This window comes from Dromaius novaehollandiae, chromosome 4, assembly GCF_036370855.1.
Source record: "Dromaius novaehollandiae isolate bDroNov1 chromosome 4, bDroNov1.hap1, whole genome shotgun sequence".
Taxonomy (NCBI): Eukaryota; Metazoa; Chordata; class Aves; order Casuariiformes; family Dromaiidae; genus Dromaius; species Dromaius novaehollandiae.
Window position 1 is genome coordinate 30351416 of NC_088101.1, and position 21156 is coordinate 30372571.

The 21156-nt window shown below is 40.4% G+C and overlaps 2 protein-coding genes across 12 annotated transcripts in view; one reads left to right on the forward strand and one right to left on the reverse strand.

The window, feature by feature from the left end:
• The window catches only part of JADE1 (jade family PHD finger 1), a 170220-nt gene extending 151017 nt beyond the window's left edge, over positions 1-19203 (forward strand). For all 11 annotated transcript variants that reach the window (XM_064510693.1, XM_064510692.1, XM_064510696.1 and 8 more), the window contains 7 exons: positions 634-821; positions 4973-5184; positions 6764-6931; positions 7564-7680; positions 11531-12061; positions 14489-14606; positions 15537-19203. In XM_064510693.1, the coding sequence (XP_064366763.1) occupies positions 634-821; positions 4973-5184; positions 6764-6931; positions 7564-7680; positions 11531-12061; positions 14489-14606; positions 15537-16438 (2236 nt within the window). In that variant the 3' untranslated portion in view covers positions 16439-19203. The remainder of the gene's footprint in view (positions 1-633; positions 822-4972; positions 5185-6763; positions 6932-7563; positions 7681-11530; positions 12062-14488; positions 14607-15536) is intronic.
• Positions 139-21156, reverse strand: part of SCLT1 (sodium channel and clathrin linker 1) — a 68214-nt gene continuing 47196 nt past the window's right edge. The window contains exon 22 of the mRNA XM_026107548.2: positions 139-4217. Coding sequence (XP_025963333.1) covers positions 4212-4217 — 6 coding nt within the window. The 3' untranslated portion in view covers positions 139-4211. The remainder of the gene's footprint in view (positions 4218-21156) is intronic.

Sequence of the window (21156 nt, forward strand, 5' to 3'; positions counted from 1 at the left end):
GCATTAGTGATTGTGAAAGAGGAAATGCAGAGCCAGGATGCCAGAGCTTGGATCTGCTTGGGTAAGTGAGGGTGAAGCTGATGTAAATTACTGTTTCTCTGTGGAAAGGACTTCAAAATTTCACAAAGATGGCAATGCTGTAGGTACACACACAATGAAAGAAGAAATTTACTGTAAGAAAGAAAACATTACATATAGTAGCAAATATTACCTTTTTTCTTGAATTTTCTTGATCTTGCTACTGTAGTTAAATGGATTAAAAAGAAATCTTAAAACAGAATTTAGCATCTGTGTATATGGCAGCCATCACTACTTAAAAACTGTGTCTTCTCTAGCTTTGAAACAGGTAAGAATTTCAGGTAAGAGTAGCCAGAGCTCTGTCCTTTCCTAATCTTTCCATTTTATCAATGATTTTGATAATGAACTGGGTTTCCAGACAAAGCCAATTAATTTTTCGTAACCTTGCCAATCCTTTATAAAAGCACACTATGCTGTTTTCTGTTCTCATCTCACAAGACACGTTTAGAAGATTGCTGATGGTTGCTAGCCACTTAGAATAAGACATTTTGAATTCTGTAGAGACAAGTCACTTAGCAGCCCAGCATACCTGATGTGTCTGTCTGTCTGTTTTAGGATTGTGTCTGAGACAAAAGCTGTCACGTTTACACGTCCCAGGAAGTACATTGTTTCATCAGGTTTGGAGCCTCCAGAGCTGGGCTATGTTGACATTCGAACCTTAGCAGACAGCGTGTGTCGCTACGATCTCAATGATGTGGATGTGGCATGGTTGCAGCTTGCTAACGAAGAGTTTAAAGAAATGGGTGAGCAAGCAGTGTTTGGGGTTATTCTTGTTTGTTTGTTTGCTTTGAGGCTTTTTTCTGTGTTTTAGAGGTTTTTTTTTTTTTTTTTTTTTTTTTTTTTTTTTTTTTTTTTTTTTTTTTTTTTTTTTTTTTTTTTTTTTTAGGCTTGCAAGCTTGAACAGAGCTGTAGGGAGGGCAGTGGAGGGAAGAAATGATAGAGATAGGAGGAGATAGTAATCACATGTGGTTTTATCTTCTAAGACTACTGATATTAGACTTGAGGTAGCCACTGGAGGCCAGACCTGGTATGACTGAGCCCAATTTATAAGCTTTCATAACTGCTGAGTTGCATCTGCTTAGACCAGATCAGAATCTGGCCACACGATTTTGTTCTCTGCTGCATCCCTTCTCATAAGGGCATTCACACAAAGTTCCTATTCTACCATCATTATGGTCCCTCATCATCACACAGACCATTCAGATAGTTTGTCCAGCTGGTACTTCGTGTTTTTTTTTTTTCTTCCCTTCTGCATCACACATCCATATCCTCCTCTTTAGCTAGTTATGCTCAGTGTAGAGAAGGTAGGCGAGGAGTCTTGGGAGAACCTGTGCCAGCTGAACTGCTCGGGGAATGAGACGGTGAGGAATTTCTGCAATGATTTCTTTGAATAACCTCCCAAACCTTTCTGCGACCACGTGCTCCTGTTTCAAAGGAGGAAGAATGAGCTGTCACAGTGGGGCTGACTGTTCCCTTTTGTACAGAAGGACTTGTGTGTTATGTATGGGAGGGGGTGGGAGAGCAGGGGAGGAACAGGACCGTTTCTTTGGAAGGAGATGTGCTTCAGGAGTGGATTTCACTGGAACTGAGGAGGATATAAATCAGCACAGAACTCTGACTGCACTGTTTAGATAAGGGAAAAGATACTGTGCCAGATGGAAGAGGTTTGGACATGTGGGTGAAGGCTGCTGACTTTTTTTAGCAGCACTCTGGCAGTTCCCTCTTTTGGATTAGTTAGTCTTTTGGGTTTACCTGGCTGCAGCCCATGTGTGGCAAGACTGGGCAAACCACAAACTGACCATTTACAACTTTTTTTAAAAAAAGAAACAGACCAGCCAGCTCTGACCTAGTCTCTTACTGAAGCCTTTTTTCCAGATCTCAAGTCAGGCCTAGTCCTGTTCAGTGTTAGACTTAGAGATTTAAAAAAAAAAAACCAAACAAAAAGAACTGGAAAGGTGACTTAAACTTTTAAATCATCTTGTCTTCAGGAAAACAGCAGCAATCCCCCTTAGCTTTCTTTAAAGAAAAATTGAAAATAATTTGTATGTCTATGCAATGTAGAAATCTCCTCTATCTCTATTTCTGTTTATTGCCAAAACCAGCGGAGAGCTACCGCAGCGTTACACTGTGGGAGTGAATAGATTAGTGACTTACCACACAGGAGGGAGGGGTTCTTTCTGGTGCAGATTTGTACCTGTACTTGGAGCCCCGTTGAAGCCACCCGAGGGCACCACAGCTGAGCCCTGAGTGTTTTCCCCCTGGGTGGGATGGAGGCGGAAGCTGCACCAGCTTGCTCGCCGTCAGGGCGTCCCGCTTGCTGTGCAGGTGCAGGGTGCTCTAGCAGGGAGTGCTTCACGTGAGCTCAGCACGCCTAGGTCTGCTGGCCAGCATGAACCTCCTGGCTGGTGAAGAGCCGGTGTGGGCCTGTGGTCCCAGGGGCGTGAGATAGCACAGCCCAGACTGAAGCCTTGTCCTTCTCCCTTTGCGCCCCAGCGGTCAGTACTACAGACTTCCTGAGGGATGTGACAGGTAGGCTCCCGTGGTGCAAAGGGCAGTGTCACGATACCCAGGGTGTAACTGGCATGCCAGAGAGACCCAGAGGCGTGTAAGGGCACCTCTCGGCAGCAGTCACAGGAGATGCTTAACCACAGCAGCAGTCTTTGTCTCTGGGTCCAGAGTGCAGAGAAGGGCCTGAGGTGGGGTTTGTCAGATACCGGTGACAGGAGAGATTTGTATCTGTTTAAAAGCCTTCGGTTGTATTTGTGCCCTGCACTTCCTGATCTCTGCCAGCGTATCAGGAGGGATTCCTTCCCTTACCACTGTGACTGCAGGGAACTTGTTTTGGGCTTTTATCGATAAACTCAGGATGGTGTTGGTGTTTGATTTAAAACAATCTGAGATCTGTCACACCGACATGAACTTTAACATAGGTATCGCACACTAAACTCTGAACAGCCAGGATTTAATGAGTTTGATACCTTTGATGTGGTGTTTTGATTTGTTGTAGTTTGTTGCAGTTTGTTTTCTCTAAATCTTGACCAACTCAATTGTGCTGTACGCAGACAGCAGGAAATCTGCCTGTCCATACCAGGCAGTATGTTTTGGGTCTTAACACATGTACTTGGATGCCATTATCAGACACTGCACTCTACAGATACTCTTAAAGGACATTAAAAAGTGAAATACTTCCTGATCTGCAGTTGTAGCATGTGTTGTATGATGTCCCTGTAGCTGTGAATTCCTGTGTTTTCTTTGACATCTGCTGAAATGCTTTGGGTATTGAAAATGTATATTCTTTCTTTAAAAAAAACGAATATAAACATCTGAAACTAAACTCCAATCCCTTGATTCCCTTCTTTTAATCCTTCTAAATGTGCAGTCAGTGACATATCTCTAAGGGCTTTTTATAAAGCGATAGCAATCATGAGGATAGAATTTAGTGCTGTGGCAAACTGGTCTAAAACCCTCTGGTTTTCAGCCCTGTCATCACCTGGTTTGCCAGTGTAATGTTTCTGGGCTGCGGAGCAAATTTCTCTTCTGTTCACCAGCAGAATTTTGGATGTTCCCTCTCGCTGTCTTTCAGCTGCAGAGTAGGAAACACACTGCTCACTGCCACAAGGATTTACCTGTCAGTAAGGGAAGTTGTGTTGTGTTTCTCTTCTCTTCTGGTCTGGGAGCACGAGAAGCTTTTTCTTCTTCATTTTGTGGAGTTTGTGGCTGAGTTATTCACAGTGAGAGCTGGAGGGAGGATTTTCTCCTTAAAATGCATGTCAAGAGGTTGCTGTCTTCTGTATGTCACAGTAATGTTAAGTATTGGGAACTGGACCAGAAGCTGAATATCCGAAGCCTACACTTCACTGCAGTTATTTAAGAGTATAGAAATTCTTGTGCTAAACTGACTTTGCAAGGGGAAATGGTTATTTGTAGTAGCACAGCTTTTTCAGTTACACAAGTGTCTGTGTGGCATGATTTTGTGGTAAAGGTCAGTGTGGTACCAGCGTGAAAGTATTACAACTAGCTTATTCTCATGGCAAGTGAGAGATGGAATGTTTTCTGTCAGTTAGTTACAAGTAGAGAGGGAAGGACTGTGCTCTTCTTTGGTATTTTCTTGCTGCTTCTGTAGTGGATTTTTTTCAGACCTGTAATAATCATTTAAAATAAATAACACATTTGAGTTATAAAATGTTACAATGTAATCAGTCCATAGCTGCAGTGTCATGAATACAATTTTCTGATGGTCACTGTTGGGTGGAAAAAACCCAAATCTCAGATTTGATGTTGCATTTATTTACAACTGTGTTCTCCACTTAGTAAAATAAATTTATTTATTGGTATGGCAGGATCTGATAGAGACCCTAGTCTGGGTTGCATCCTGTTGGGTCAGAACTTCTAAAAAGACACTACTAGTTTGCTACAAGCATCATACCAGATTTTTTTTGATATATTTCCCTGATTGGTGTTTGTTCATTTTTAGTTCAAAATACTCTCAAATCTTTCACCAAAAAGTCAACATTTGGGTTGTGAAATTGAAACAAAAACCATAGACAGTGCTGCCCAAGGAGAAGTAAAAATGAGAACAAGACTAGGAAACCAAAATCAGAATTGTTTGTGAAAATTCTTCTAAGGATTTTGAAAGATTGATTTTGATACCTCATTTCTATTAGTTTAGTACTGTTACAAGACTGTCTATGTTTTTAGTGTGCCATTTTTTAAGCTTTCCTTAGTTTATGCTGGAGTAGCCATGATTGCCTAGGAAGGAAACGTGTGGAGGTTGCTGGGGGGGACGGGGGAGAGGTGGGCAATATCTAATCAGCTGTTGATTTAAAAAATGAAGCTGGAGTTGTGTGTGGTGGTGGTTGTTCCCTTCAGACAAGTAACAAACCCTGTTTCCTAGGGATGCTTGAGCTGGACGAGTACACTATGGAAAGGGTCATAGAGGAGTTTGAACAGCGATGCTATGATAACATGAATCATGCTATCGAGACGGAGGAAGGCCTTGGGATTGAATATGATGAAGATGTTGTCTGTGACGTCTGTCAATCTCCAGATGGAGAAGATGGCAACGAGATGGTGTTTTGTGACAAATGCAATATTTGTGTGCACCAGGTACGGCAGCCAAGTCACAGTGGGGAATGCAGAGGTGCTTACAGAAGCTCCTCCACACTGGTAAAGCTTAAAGATAACAGACTGGATTTTTCCAGTGACATTATTGCTCTATTAAGTTTTTCCAGAGTTGACCATTGAGCTGTGGGATGAATTCAGAAATGATATAATCAAAAATTACGTGTAATTGTAAAAATGTTATGCTAAGAGAGTTAAAAGATGGCATTGCATATGTGTAAAGGAAGTTAGAAGATAAAGCATAGTCTTATGACTACATACAGATGCACATTGTTGTACATTCTCATCTGGCCATTTCTCTTGCTATATCCTGCCTTCGTCCTCTTTCTACACGTTTCTAGATACCTATAGTATCAGCAACTTAGACTGAGCAGAGAGGAAAAAAGAACTTTCAGGCAATCGCTAGGGGCACGGATAGATTTATCCTAATAATTTTACCTTAATGAAGAACCTACTGAGCTGAGCTGAGCAAGCAAAGCACCATTATGTGCCACCTTTTGGTGGTAGGTGAACAAATCTTTTTAGCACAGGAGAACAGATGCTATTTTAGCATATCTGTTTACTTGGCTGCTGCTTATTGTTGAAGATACCTTTCTATCAGCCTGTCCTCCCTTTCCAACTTTAAGAAGATTGCTTTGTCATTCAGAGTTAGGAAAGCTGTGTCATCTGATAAGCGAGACAGCATTTTCTTTCTTGTGTTACTTAAATGTATTTGTACACATGGTAAAGAAATATGACTGCAAAAGCAGTAAGGTACAAGTGGCTATCTTGCAAAGTACTCCAAGAGTAAAGTTGATGTTTGTAGACCTGTAGCTGTTCCACCTTAATCTCCAATACATCAAATCTGAAACTTAAAGAGGATTAAAATTGACAGTAGTTTGGATGGGGGTCTCCGTAAAGAAACAGTCTTCTGAGGAAAGTGATCTTAATTAGTCACTATGCTGCACTTCTCCCTCTGAATAAGAAGTAAAAAAACCTGATGCTCTGGAATAACATTGGGTATTGCACAGGAGGGCTCTTGATTTTTCTGGTTCTTGCCTTTTGAATTAGGTACAGACCAGTTCATGTTACTTGTAGTCTTTCTGATACTGAGCTTCATTGTAGCTCACTCCTCACTCCCTTTGCTTTTTGAGCTGGTAAAAATATTCTTTATTTCCCCAGTTTGAAGTGTGGGCAGTGTGGGTTGTATTTTTGTTTTTTTACATTAACAGCTGGTGATGGCTTCCTGCTCTTCTCACCGAAAGGAAAAATCTGTTTGGGGAATGGGTGATATGGTTGGCTAAGTTTAGGGAAGCATCCTGAGATGCTCCACAAGCTAATGTTTTTATATATTCTTTTATATATGTGTATATAGAGTATATACATGTATAACATATATAAAAAACACATGCATATGCACATATGTATACTATACATAACATATAGATGCATATTATATATATTTTATATACATCTTAATAACTTTCTGAGAGTTGTGAAAAGCTACATGTAAACAGCTAAAAAATAACAGGAATGCTTGTTGTTTCCTCTTTTTTCTTTCCCTTCTCTGTAATTGGGAGCACAGGCATGTTACGGGATCCTGAAGGTGCCGGAAGGCAGCTGGTTGTGCAGGACCTGTGCACTTGGTGTTCAGCCCAAGTGTTTGTTGTGTCCCAAGAAAGGTGGCGCCATGAAGCCGACTCGGAGTGGGACCAAGTGGGTCCATGTTAGCTGTGCTCTGTGGATTCCTGAGGTAGGCCCTGATCTGAGGGAGTACCAGTATTCGGGGTTACACTGACTCTGGGAGAGAAGAAATCTGGTTAAGAGCATTGGTGAGCTTAATACGTGTTGCTACAAGGACTGTAACATGTATGTGATGCTTCTTAGAAAGGCAATATAAAAGATAAAACAGAAATGCATTTATTTTCAATTAGATGTAAAATCTGACAGGATGATACATCATAAAGAAACTAATCATGTTAGTTTTCTCAACCATAATTAGACTTCAGAAGGGATAACTGCTGGCAAAGCTCGTTATAGTGAGGGCACAAAGTACTGCTTTATTTTGTAAACTGAAATTTAAAGATGAGTAAGACGAGGTTCAGATGTAACAGAATCAGAATATGGGTTCTGATAATCAAAATATTCATCCTGTCCAATAATTTTAAAATGGTGGTGCTCAGTTTGTAACTGTTTTGTTCTCCAGTAGTGAAGAATTTTTTTTTTTTTTTAAGTAATATTGAGTTTTAGTTCTTTAAAACCGAAGAAATTTGAACATGCTAATTTGGAATATGACCTGAAGGAATTAGATTCTTTTGATAAAATTGCATATGTATTCAGTTAACTGTATAGTAGTCACTCTGTTGTTAAACTTTTTTCCCTTAGGTGAGCATTGGCAGCCCAGAAAAAATGGAACCTATTACGAAGGTTTCTCACATTCCCAGCAGTAGATGGGCATTAGTGTGCAGCCTTTGTAATGAAAAAGTTGGGGCTTCAATACAGGTAATTAAGTAACATTAATATCTGTGTGTTTTGTTTTGTCTGTTTTTAGTAGATACATGAAATGTGTATGCGCAGTAGAATTTTTTGATTCCTTTGTTGTTACTATGGATTTAATTGCACACAAAGTGCTTTTGAAAGTCAGTGTGCTCTTATATTCTAGTAAAATTTTAGTAATAATAGCCAAGTCATCATCTTAGGCTTCCTAATTTTCTGTGATGTACCTCACACACAAATGAAGCTTGTATGCTGAGAGCTTCTGTGCTGAAACCCAGCTGCTGATCCCTATTAGGGACTTCAAAGATAAGTTAGATATGTTAATGGGAGTTGTGTATTTCCTGCAACAACTTGACTATAGAAGGTGCTAAACATCCCCAGCTCTCACCGAAGTCAGTGGAAGTGAACACCTTTTACTTTGATGATTAAGCTAGTTGTATTGGCTAGTTCTAGCTTTGAATTTCCAATTTTAGGCACAACCTAATGTTGGAGCATTTTGGCTGTGAGTGTAGCTGGGGTTAGAGTGAATTTCAAGCTCTGCTGTTCCTGCTAAGGAGGCAGTGGTACTACAAGTCTTTTGGGGTTAAGAAATTGGGTTTTTTTCTGTTACTTGGGTTTTTGTTGCTGCAGCTTTTAATCTACTGTGGAGTACATCTGACCTTTTAATATTAGGCTTTTTGAACAGTAGGGAAGAAGCAGATTGCTTAACTAGCCTGCCCAAGATTCAAGCAGGCCACAAGCTGAGGAAATGAGTGCCATTTCCTCCATTGGTTGTGGGTAAATTCTGGAGCTTTTGGTGTTTTTTAAGGAAAATAAGCCTGCTGAGTGTGACTTTCCTAGTTCACATCCCTATAGAAGCAGTGTCAATTTTTTGTTTTGAGTCTTGATACTGACTTTAGCACAGGGATGATGACTGCGTGAAACAGCAAGACAGGGCAGAATCAAAGAAATTAAAATCTCTTCATAGTTCCATAGCCTCCATAGTACCCCCGCCCCCCTCCAAAAAAAATCTCCATACGCAATAAATAAATAATCTTCAACTGTAAAGCCAGCACGAAGGTCCTGTTTCATACCAACAACTCACATTCTTGGCGCGGTGCCAGTTTGTCTCGGTACATACTTTGAGAAATCTCTCTGTGGTTCCAATTGGATATGGATTCAGCATTTCTCACTCTAGCATGGGAATTGTTGCTGCTCTTAAAAAACTGAATTGATCTGCACCAGAGCACTTCAGACTGGGCAGTGTGATTTTTTTGTATGCATAATTCTATGAGTCTGTTAGCTGTAAAGTACTTGGGGATCCTCTGCAGTGGAAAATCACTCAGAGACATTAAGCAGTAACTTCGAGAGCAATTTTAAAATCCAGAGCGATTGAGAAAAACACATTACTAAACCCCAGATTTGTGAAAGAGGACCTGTTCAACTTGCCGAGAGATGAGACAGAACAAATGATGGCTGGAACAAATGATGAGAGAGAGTAAGTGCAGGTGACCTACTTGGGACAGAGTGATATCATTGTTTAGAAAAAGATAATAAAATACCATGTAGTGTTTGTGGTAATGCTTTTCACCTTCAGAGTGCTTCAGATACCTCAGCAAAATGGTTCTCAGAAAGCTCCTTGAGACAGATAGGAAGATATTGTCTCTTATTTTACAAGCAGGGAATCTGAAGAAATCGAGCCGCTATTACTTTGCGGTTAGCCTAATGTTACAGAATCCGTGATGGTAAGACCAGAATTAGGACACACAAATTCCTAAAATCCTACACTTTTTTAAATTAAATTTTATCCATTTCCCGTTTTCCTCTGCCTGCTCTGAGTCATTTGAGGAGGTTGCCAGAAAAAGTTGTAAACCAGCAATGCAGCAGGAGCTCCAGTGAAACCTATCAGTCTGTTTCCATTTAAGGAATGTATAAAATAGCAAATGTTAAGTAAAGAAAATAAATCTGTCCACAGCATATAAATTTGTAAACATAATACCTCCTCACAGATTTGTCCCCTTCCCCTTGGCAGCTCTTACGTCGTTGAGAGAAACTGTTTTGTTCATTTCTCCAGACCTGTTCTGAGGGGCAACTATAGTAATTTTATGCTGAACGCAGAGTACTTATGTATGTTAGCATGCGGGGATGGAGGGGGTGTCCTCCCATATTTCTTCTGATAATACCTCTCTCTCCCTTCTAGTTATGATGCAGGATGACAGGCAGGCATGATGGCTGCCACTTTAGATAGTTTTACATTTTGAACTACGGGGGGAAGGAGAAAAGAAAATTACAGTTTTGCCTGACATCTCATAGGAATTGTGTAAATCTTGGTATCATGAAAGATAGGTGTGAGAAATATTTCATTTGTGTTGTGAAATTTTTATACAGCGGAAAACATTTTACAAAGTTGCTGTAATAGGAAAGGAAGTAGCATTAACTGGCTGAACTGAGAGAGATATTCTCCAGAGATGTTACGAGATGTTCACAATAATTAGAAAAGCCAGCAGCTGGAAGTATGCGTAGAGCTGGGCAGAGAGCAGCTGCAGTAAGCTGGGAAAAGCGAGACTGCGTTTTCTTCCAAGTTCAGCAGATTTCCTTCCGATGAGACAGGCTTTCCTCTCTTCTCCCAATAAAACATGACCACACTAGGAGCTTGTTATTCTAAATGATAGCAGCTTGGAAACCATGGCTAAAGTATTTTTTTGTATTATTTGATGTCCGGTTGGGCTGCTCTTGCCCTGTTTGTTAGTGAGAGAAGAAAGAGCAAAAGATGCCTTTTTTTTTTTTTTTTTTTTTAACTCACTTTATATATAGATCTTATTAAAGAATGTTGATTTGAAACTTCTGCAGTTTAAACTCCAGTGTACCTTTTTGTGTCATCTGGCTGCTGAGTCAACCTGAGCAGGAAAACCCAGAGGAGAAAGATATTTGGCTTCTTTACAAAGTACTGTATAAATATCCTAGTGCAATGAATTTCTCTTTAAGGTTAGATGACTTGGGTTGAAGTGTAGTTTTGTTCCCTCCTAGTTAACGTCAGTAACATTCATTTCCACTTTTAATTATTTTCACTGAGGACAGAAGTGTGAGTTGATAGAAATACATTTATGCGTACGTGTGTGTGTGTGTGTATATACGAACATATATTTAAACCTTTCAATTTATGGCTGGTAATAGCTATGACAACATTTTGCAAGAGAAAATTATTTATAATTGAAATGAAGTGTTAAATAAGCTGAACTAGTGCCAATCCATGATGGCTAGATTTCACTGGGAAGGATGAAATATGACAAAAAAATTTTTTTGAATTGCCCCTTCTCATCCCTCAAGTGAAGTAAAGGCTGTAGTCAGTGAAGTAGTGATTGACAGTGATTTAATATTTGACATTATAAACTTATGATAACAGGAAAAAAAAATCCACTCAGTTGAGGCCTTTTGGGTAGCATGGGTCCAGGTGCTAGGAAAGACTTTTAATTAAAAGTATCAGACTGGCCTGGAGCCACTGAAGTGTTTTTTTCCCCTCTCTCTCATGCTGGCACAGTCAAAGGGGGAATATTTTGCTTTGTGTAACACTGCTCTGAGTGGGTGGCTCCAGCCACTCTAAGAACCGTCCTCGTGTGGATTTGCTGGTTATTGAATTGTGTGATTGGGCCAGGGAGGGGTTAACCACTCCTGTCCCACTGGGTCACTTGATCGTTGCCTGGGTTGAAAGCACTAAATTGTAAACGTAATTAAAAGAGAGCAAGAGAGTACATGCAGCTTAGAAGCAGAGCCCAGTAATGTGGTTGTTCATCCAAAGGAGTCCTGGCTGCTCGAATACTTACAGGCAGTGTGACTTTTTAAACTTGTATTTGGTTAATTTTAACTTTAATTTCTGTAGTGTTCAGTGAAGAACTGCAGAACAGCCTTTCATGTCACCTGCGCATTTGACCGTGGCTTGGAGATGAAGACCATACTGGCGGAGAACGATGAGGTGAAGTTTAAGTCCTACTGTCCCAAGCACAGCTCCACCAAGAAAGCGGATGATGAGCCCCTCAGTGAAAGCCCAGGCCAGGAGAATGGGAATGGGCTTCAGGACAGCTCTTTTCCTGCCCACATTGACCCCTTCCACAGCATCGATCAAAATCAGGAGGAGGCCCACAGAGTCAGCGTCCGCAAGCAAAAACTCCAGCAGCTGGAGGATGAGTTCTACACGTTTGTTGAGTCTTCAGAAGTGGCTAAAGCGCTGCGGCTGCCTGAGGAGCCTGTGGGATTCCTTTACCAGTACTGGAAGCTGAAGCGAAAAGCCAATTTCAATAAGCCCTTGATTACCCCAAAGAAGGATGAAGAGGACAATCTGGCTAAGCGAGAGCAGGATGTTCTGTTCAGACGATTGCAGCTCTTCACGCACCTCCGGCAGGATCTGGAGCGGGTAAGCCACTGCACTGCCTGTGCTTGCACAAGGTTTGCCAGGCTTCATTAGCCGAGTTACCAAACTACACTCTGTTGTTGCCATTGCACACAGCACTCCCGGCTTCCTTTTAACTCAAAACTGTGTTGTCAGTTTGGTAAAAGACAGTTACACTAAACTTCTACAGGGCAAAATGGGTTAAACCAATTACGCTTTTCAAATAACAGGTTAGTCCACAGGGTTGACAGGTCTTGGCTTGCAGTATCCAGCCTTTATATAACTAGATTGTCATATTTTAGATTATGCTTTTCTGTTGCTTACACTGATGGCTGTTGGCTGTACTGCAGCAACCCTGCAGATAGTGCCTTTTCAGCCAGTGAGCGCTTTCTTTGATCCTTACTTCCGATGCACTAGAAAAGATGATCTCAAAACTTGATTCGGAGCCAATCTGTTTTTCATTGATGCAGCATCGTACTAGAATGACGTTTCACTGGGCATTTGTGTGGTAGGTTTGGTAGGCATATGATATTCCACTTAATTAGGTTTTGAGTGTTCAAAGAGCAGTTTTAATGGGATCAATTTGGTGTTTAATCTTAAGTATATCTGACCCTGTAACGACCTGAATTCATTACCTTTTGTTTCTGGATTAACTAGCAGAGATACTAAGGAATGATAGGGCCAGAAAAATTACTGCAGTTAGTTTAGTTTGCTCTTGTACATACAGCGTATGTCTTGGGCAGGCTATGTATGGAACCTGACTCAGAAGGTCCTGCCTCAGATCTAGTAACTTGAACCAGAGGCTCGCCTTCAGAACAGTAGGTAGTCTTTGAATCGGGACTGGAGGTGCTCAAACATCTCTTAATTACATCCTTTTGTAAAGGGTCCTGATGGCTAATGATTTTTTGAATGAATAGCTGCAGTTTCTTTCTTTTTAAAGTGTTTTTCCTAGTTTCAACTTCTAGCCACTGACCCTTCTTTCGCTAGATTAGGGATTTGGTATTTACCAATATCTTCTGTTTCTGTTCAGCGTGTTCAAGATTTCTTTTAGTCTTGATCAGCTCCATAAGATGAGTTTATCACTATGTTCTCTGGTTCTTAACATATTCTGTATCCTTTTTAAGTGTGGTGTCAAAACAGGATACATTGTTCTAGTACTACTTTTAATATTGTACTGCTCTGTTATTCTCACTGATACATACATCCAAGAAAACCGCTGACAAAAAAGGCCCCCAGTGGCGTTCCTCTTCAAGGTAAAGTCTGGTAGATGCAATTATAGATGACATTAATGACAATGTTGTCCATCTAGAAACAGATTTTGAAATGGTGGCATCCACTTTACCTATCAACACAGGTAATTCTGTGGACCTGACACGTCTGTTTTTCTGCAGCTGGGATCAGACAGGGCAAGGAACAAAATGCTGTGAACTGTATCAGAAAGGATATCTTGCTAGATGAATCTCTTAAAATCCACAGAGTAATGATAGTTACTTAACCCTTTCTTAAATCACTGGCTGTGCTTGGGTTGGAAGCCTTATATAGCAGGGCCTTAGCAAAAAACAATCACAGTTGGTAAACGTCTCCTCCTTAATGGTTTTGAGATCAGCCCACAAGGTTATGAGCCCCAGTGTGCCATGCTGTCTGCCTCTGTGCTGAACTGAGAGGGGAGCCTTGGAAGCCCCCACATATGGGCATTAGCAGTGCTTAGCAATTCCCTCGATGGAAAAGAACTTCCAAGTTCTAGGAAGGCTTTTATTAGGCTTGTAGAGAGTAGGGATTGTGCAACCAAGATTTTACAGAGCTGTCTAGATTTAAAAAGTGAAAATTTGAAGGCAAAAATGAAGTTTGTGCTCTAAAAATAACTGAGACCAGTCAAAATAATCTTTTTGTTACTGTTCCTAATCCATGCAAGTCTGTTGTGCTATGGCACCTACAGCCTGGCGTGCGTCTATTTTGATCCATCATACTGGAATGGAAGGTTTGTTGAAAAGACTGGTTCTTTTGACTACCTTTCCGTATTTTCATGCTGTTAATTTTTTAGTATAATTCTCCATCGTGTTGTCTCAAACAGTAAGAGACAAATAGCGCTAGGTTGTTTAGCACTGAGTATATTTAAGCATTTCCTGCATTTCTCCTGATTTTTGCATATTTATGATACAAGTGATCACAGAGTTACTTCTGGACTGTGGGCCCCCCAAATTTGATAGACTAATCTCTCGGTTAAATGGTATGCGATACTCCTTTCTAAGAAGTGTATTGAAGGAGGTTAAACTTAGATATCTAACTTGTTAAATGGTATATAGTATGTAAGCTGAATTCAGGGACATATATAACACTTTTCAGGATAATCAGAAAAATCTTGCTGAGCAAGAGTTTTTTTTTTCAAACTACAGATCTATAGCATCATAGAAATACAATTTCTGTAAAACTCATCAATTTGATGCCTTCTAGGTACGTAATCTCACTTACATGGTGACTCGAAGAGAAAAAATCAAGAGATCTGTTTGCAAAGTTCAAGAACAGATATTTAATCTCTACGCAAAGCAGTTGGAACAAGAACGAGTTTCAGGTATGCTTCAGTACTACCTTTTTCACATCTAAGAATAAGACCACAGGCACAACCATTAAAAAGTTTGGTTAGAGGCTACTTACTTACTTTGAAGGACAACAGGACCTCGTTTATTCTCATTAAAATCTTGTGTAGTCCACCATGCATCAGCAGATTGGAGAAAAAATGAGAATCTGTGTGGCTCTAATGGTGGTCGCATTGCCATAGAAACTGGTACGTCTGTGTTCTTATCCATAGGGTACTGAACGTCTTTGCTGGTTCATATCCGTTCTGGTCTGATTTTTATTTTTAAACTAATGACTCTTTATGGCAGAGACATGTAAGTGCCATACAGTACCTAGTAAGTTTGTGGTTTATTAATGCTGCTACGTTGGTGTTTAATATGTGTTTCTTTGCTACCGTAGATGGTAGTTTAAAGAAATGAATTTGGAAAAGGTAGCAAAGGTAGGTTTTGAAATGATCTGGTTTTCTTTGTGCCTATTCTCAGTGGCAGTAGTCTTTCCTCAGAAATGAAAAACTTCAAAGTGATTAACTAGACTATCCTTAAAGTATTCAGTAGTAATACAAATTTTAGAGAGAATTGTCAAATCAATCAGAACCATGCCTGCTGGTTGCTTCCCCTCCCCTCCCAACCTGAGTTTTTTGTCATAGTGCATGCAGCAGTGTTGGGATTTACATTCACTGCAGGTATAACAAACAGGTGCAGCACTGCTATGAGGAGGGTAACCCCCAATGGCAGTACACAGTGAACCCACTACATAGGCACCCACATAGTCATGATGTACTGCTGGATAGGCCACCAAATGCCCATATATGCTGAAGAACGCCTCACAGGCATGAAGAATAGTTAAAAATAGGTGCAGTTCAGAGAAGTGGTATGTAACGAAGACATGCAGTTGCTTGGCTTTAACTTCATTTGTTTACATTTAGGTGTGCCTTCGTCATTCTCCTCAATGGAAAATATGGTGTTGTTCAATAGTCCATCTTTGGGTCCCGATGCCCCTAAGATAGAGGACTTGAAATGGCATTCTGCATTCTTCAGGAAACAAATGGGCACGTCTCTAACCCACTCTTTGAAAAAATCGCACAAGAGCGACAGAGTAAGAAATAGCTCTGGGAATGACAGCAAATCCATGCTGAGGCAGCCCAGCCAAAGGGAAGGTGGTGCGACTCCAGGTAGCTTTATAAATTTTGACAAGACCTTTGCAGAAGCACGGGTTGTATCAGCACAGCAGAAAAATGGCATAGTTATACCAGACCACAGGAAAAGAAGAGACAATCGTCCACAGTGTGAGGTAATCAAGGCAGAACTGAAGGAAAAGACTTCTAAACACAACCACAAACCACTGAGACCCACAGAACTCTCTCTGAGGCAATCAGAAAATAAGAGGGCTGTGAACCACTCCAGTGGTAGGACAGCACCTGGCACGCGGAGGGATATAGTGCCTAAATGCAATGGAGGTCTCATCAAAATAAACTCTAATCAGACGGTAGTTAAAGTGCCTACAACGCCCACGAGCCCAGTGAAAAACTGGGGCGGATTTCGAATTCCAAAGAAGGGGGAGAGACAGCAGCAGGGCGAGAGCCCCGAGGAGACCTGCCGCCAGAACTCCAGCTACCCCTACCTGGGCGTGGGCAGGGTTTCACCGAAGGACAGGGCGAAAAGCAAGCTAAAGCCTGACAGTGAGAATGATGGGTACGTCCCTGACGCCGAAATGAGTGACTCAGAAACTGAAGTGGCTGAAAAAAAGTGCAGACAGCAGAGGCTCAGTCCCAACAGCACGATCAACAGGAGGACAGACATTATTAGGAGAAGCATCCTGGCATCCTGACTGGACAGAGGGACGTAGTGTCAGCACCGTGGTCAGTAGAGTCACTGCCTACAAGCCAACTCCACGTTATTTATTGGTGTGAGAGGGGAGAGTTCTTAGACATGGCTGCAGACTGACAAATTAGACCCATTATTCCTAAGCTGTATAAACATGTTTACATGCACTTAAAAGATATTTTTTGCCCCCCCAACCTATTCTGTGAGAAATTTGAATCTTTATTTGCAACTTTCCTGAGGAAGCAGAGAAATGAGATCATTACTAAAATAGGATTTGTGATGAACACTAAAATAACGCTCTAAAAACTTTAGAAGGGGCTAGGGTGGGTAGGGGGAGGTAGGCTGCATTCATCCCTGTTTAGCTAAACAGCACTGATTGAAAACATTTTGGTTTTGTTCCCTTCCCCACCCTTCCAAAAAAGCACAAGCTGTTAATTTAACTAGAGTGTACTAAATCAAAGGTGGTTATTTAACCGTACTGCACTGCTAAACCCCATTACAAATGGTCACTTTCCTTGGATGGTGGTAGGTCTTTGTCCTCTGTTTGCAGAATGCTTTGTTGCATTCAATTTGAGCACATATGGCAGCTCAAAACCCTCCATAAACTCCAGAGTTTACATGTAAATACATCTAAGATGGCCAGATATAAACATGATTTTATACTGGAGAAAGGAAGGGACAGGTCAGGGCTGCAGCTGCCTTATAGTGCAGCAGCTTGAAAAGACTCAGACTGAGCATGGAGAGAACTCCTGAATGGCTTAGTTCTGAGAAGAGCGCAGGCTTATGGGTTACTGCACCCTGTGGAATAACACATTAGCATTTATTTAGTCACCTGCCTCCTGGAATACAATGACAATTCAAGAAAAAAAATTTTAAGGCACTAGTCAGTAGGATTTCCCAAAGCCCACTGCATATGCACTAATGGTATGTATTGGGAAAGCCAGGCTTATGACACTAAAGGGTTAAAGTGGACATAAATATATATTTTTAAAGAGAATAAAATGGAAAGGCAATAAATTGTGATTAGCTCTTTACATTCAAATGAAGAAAAATTATTTCATTCTATTCTGGACTAGATTTGATGGAAGAAGGAACTCACATTCTGATTGCATACTTTTTTTTTTTTTTTAAATTGCAAATGGCAATAACTAGTAAGCTATCAGCAATAATATTAGCAGTTCATTAGGATACTGTTTTGTACTGAGTAGAGTGCACACATAACAGTGGATTGTTAGGAGCCTGTAAGTTTTTCAATTCTGCATAAATTTAAGTCAGGTATATACTAGTTAAAAGAAAGTTTAAGCAGCAATGAGTTACAGAAATACAGGCATAAAGATCCCCCTCCCTTTTCTGTTCCTGGCCTACTGTTATCATATTCAGCTATTTTTTAATGTTAGACCATTGCCTCTTGAGCAGGGAAAATTTTAAAATACAGTAGAACTCTGCCATAACCGAGTCTTCCAGAGGATTCAATCAGAAAAAGGCTTATTAACACCCTGTCTTGCTATGCAAGTTATCACTTAATTGAATATTTTGACAGAAAGCATCCCTGTCATGTTTTAAAAATTGGAAGTCTTAACCTTTTGATACCTTTTGGGATGATGCTGAAGAGGGGAAATTTTGTTTAACACTGTACTTTTAAAATACCATTGCTGCTCCCAAGAAATTAGGTTAACCTCATGATTTGGCCAGATTAAAGTCTAACAGGGCATTGGCAAATCTGAAATTACGTAGTCATTCTTGGGATGAGTTAAAATAAGAGTACTTATTTAATCAGAAAGCAACAAGACAGGCAAAAGGTAAGTGCAGGTAGTTCTATTCAACATACAGCAACATTTTCTAGACAAGCATTGTTAGTTTCTGTAAGAAGCTTGTGACACATAGGGAATTGTTTGTCAAGCCATAGATGGAATAATCTAAATTTTGATTCTAAGTAAATATTTAACCTCACACCAGTTTGAAAGAGGTACCTGATTAATTTGCACTATTATGAATGCTAGCATTGTGCAGAATTAATGCCTTATCTGTTTTGCTCCCCAACATTTAGGTTAATAAGCTTTCTAATGTTTCAAGTTATGCTGAACCAAAAACAAAAAAGCGCTTTTCCCCCATCCCCTAATTACAAAAAGCTGTAAGATGACCGCAGTATGACCAGCTCTATAGATTAGTTTTGTCTCCCATGCTTAGTGTTCAGCAGAAGAGGTGTTGTAAAAGTACAGTAGTGACAATACAAATCCACCCCCTGTATTTTATTGGGATAGAACCATTTGCTGAATTCTTTTTTAACCGTTACCTTTCTTGTGCAGACTGACCAAGAAATCTTTGATTATGATTGGTGTATTATGTCAAACTGTAGGCTAGTTAAAACTTCTGTAAAGTTGCCTGGAATGCCATTTGTTAGGTTATAAACTCACACAAATCTAAATGAAGGGTTATACGTGTTGTGTATAAATCTTAATTTCAGAAATTTGAAAAAATTGTCATTACATTTGTAAAACCTTGTACAGAAGATTTTTCACTATGTGCCTAGCTTTGGTGTCCATTCAGCTAAAATTAATTAAAAAGGTGCATGAAGAGAAACAGATAGAAATAAAAAGTATATGTAGAGATGACTATTTTATATTACATGGCCCAATCCTGTATTTATTTTCCCCCTTTTTTGAAGTATTTATAAAGACCTAGTTGAAGACAGCTGTATTTTTTGTTAAAATATTCAGTAGAATTGTGCCTTTTTGTCTGTATGTGAATAAATGCTGTACATTTTTGCAATAGGTTTGTAGTAGTGTTTTAGAATCCACACTAATTATTCTTCTTGGGTTTTTGCATAAACACTGCAGTGATTTGAACCACTTTCATAGTTAAAATAGGCATTTAGTTTGGATCACTATGGGTATCAAAAATGCATCCTTTTGCATTTTTGCAAAAAAAAGGTTGCAAAAGGTTGCAAAAAAAAAATTTAATTTATCTGAGGATTAGTATGGGGTCTGATTACTGACAGCTGTGTCTATCAATCAACAGAAAATTATACATTAACTTTTTTCTTGACATCCTCAGATGTTGCTTACCTCAGATAATTTAAATTCTTTGACATATGTTGTCCTTCCAAAGTTCATAATCTTCATACACATTCCACTGGAGAAGCAAATGAGGTTTCTGAGCCCATAGGTGTTCAAGGTAAGCAGGATGAGCATACATCCATGCTATGAATTACCTGCAGACACACTGGCAGACACGTTTGCTGCTATAGCAGGATTTGTAGGACACAGGCTCCTCCAAGCAGGTGAAGGGGCACAACCTGTCCCTCCTTCTTGGTTCCTCTTAACCCAAGGTGCTAAAAGGGAGGGACTCAGCAGAGCAAGAAAAGGACAAGGTTGCAAATGCATATGCATTTTGGAAAAATGGCTACCGGTAAGTAACCAAACTTTCCTCTGTCACATCTGAATGTACTTACATGTGTGTGCATTTGCATTGTGTGCAACGGTGAGTGGTGCTCCTCATAGAACATTGCAAAGAATGAAGACTACCTCCCCTGAGGTACTACTGCTTCAAGCTCTTCAAAGCTGGACTAAAAGCCTGAAAGGGGGTCTTGGAGCTGCCTGACATCGTGCTTATGGCTGTGTTTCTGAAAGGCACTGCACAGCTGGGGTTACATGAATAAGACTCAGGCAGAGCTGAGGGCAGAGCTGCTAGTCACTTCAACAGGCTATGCAAGAGCTTCCTGTAGGCAGTGATAGATCTTTTGAGAAATAGTCGAAGGTATGCAAAATGACCTGTGCCAGAAAGAACAGGCACTGGTACATAGTCAGTCTCTCACTTGCTGAGTGGAAGTAACTATCACCTAGAAACTGTTTTCCTAAACAAACATAGACAACAACAAAGGTTTTACTCACTGGGAAGCATTAATAACACACTAGAGAATCTAAAAACACTTAAAACACTAGTATTAGGATAGGAAAGGAAGGAGTGGGGAGACAGCTTTTCAATGAAGAGTGACAAGGTTAAATAACGAGGGAGAATGATCAAAAAGCCCAGTGTTCAAGTCCATTAAATAACTTACTTAGTGTCACAAAGAGAGGAACCAGCAAACCTTAAATTGTGACTGCATCAGCAAGTGCCCTTCATCTGAAAGTCCAGCCTGTGAGGAATAAGCATGTGCAAGCTAGAAGCCCCCTCTAGAAATCAAACTGAAATGAAAGGGGTGGTTAGGATGGCAAGCTTAATTTGACCACATTCCCTTTTGTGGACAGATATTTGTTCAATTTTTTTTTTTTTTCCCCCTAGCTCCTCTGAGGTAGATGAAAGAGAGGTAAAGCTGATTCTTTCCTGAGGTGCATCTGCCAGGACTGCTCCACTGCTCTAAAACTTTGCTTGTAGAAGCACAGAACTGCTTGCTTTTTAATAATGGGTCTGTGCATTTTCAGCTGTTGGTGTAGCTCTTGTATAAGAGTGGTTATTTGCCAGAATATGAACTGAGATGATGACCCATGGACTTCAAGTAAGAGATGCACGAATCCCGCTGCTCAAAAACAGACACCCCACACCCACCAGCCAGGTTTAGCTTCACAGCTAGAGCATCTCTCCAAGAGGCAGTGAATGGAAGTAGGCTGTCATCATCTCAGTTATGCACTAGGCAAATGAAAATAAGGCACTTGCTACTTAACCCCCCCTCCCTTTTTTAATATATATGTGTATGTACGTACGTACGTACGTGTGTGTGTGTGT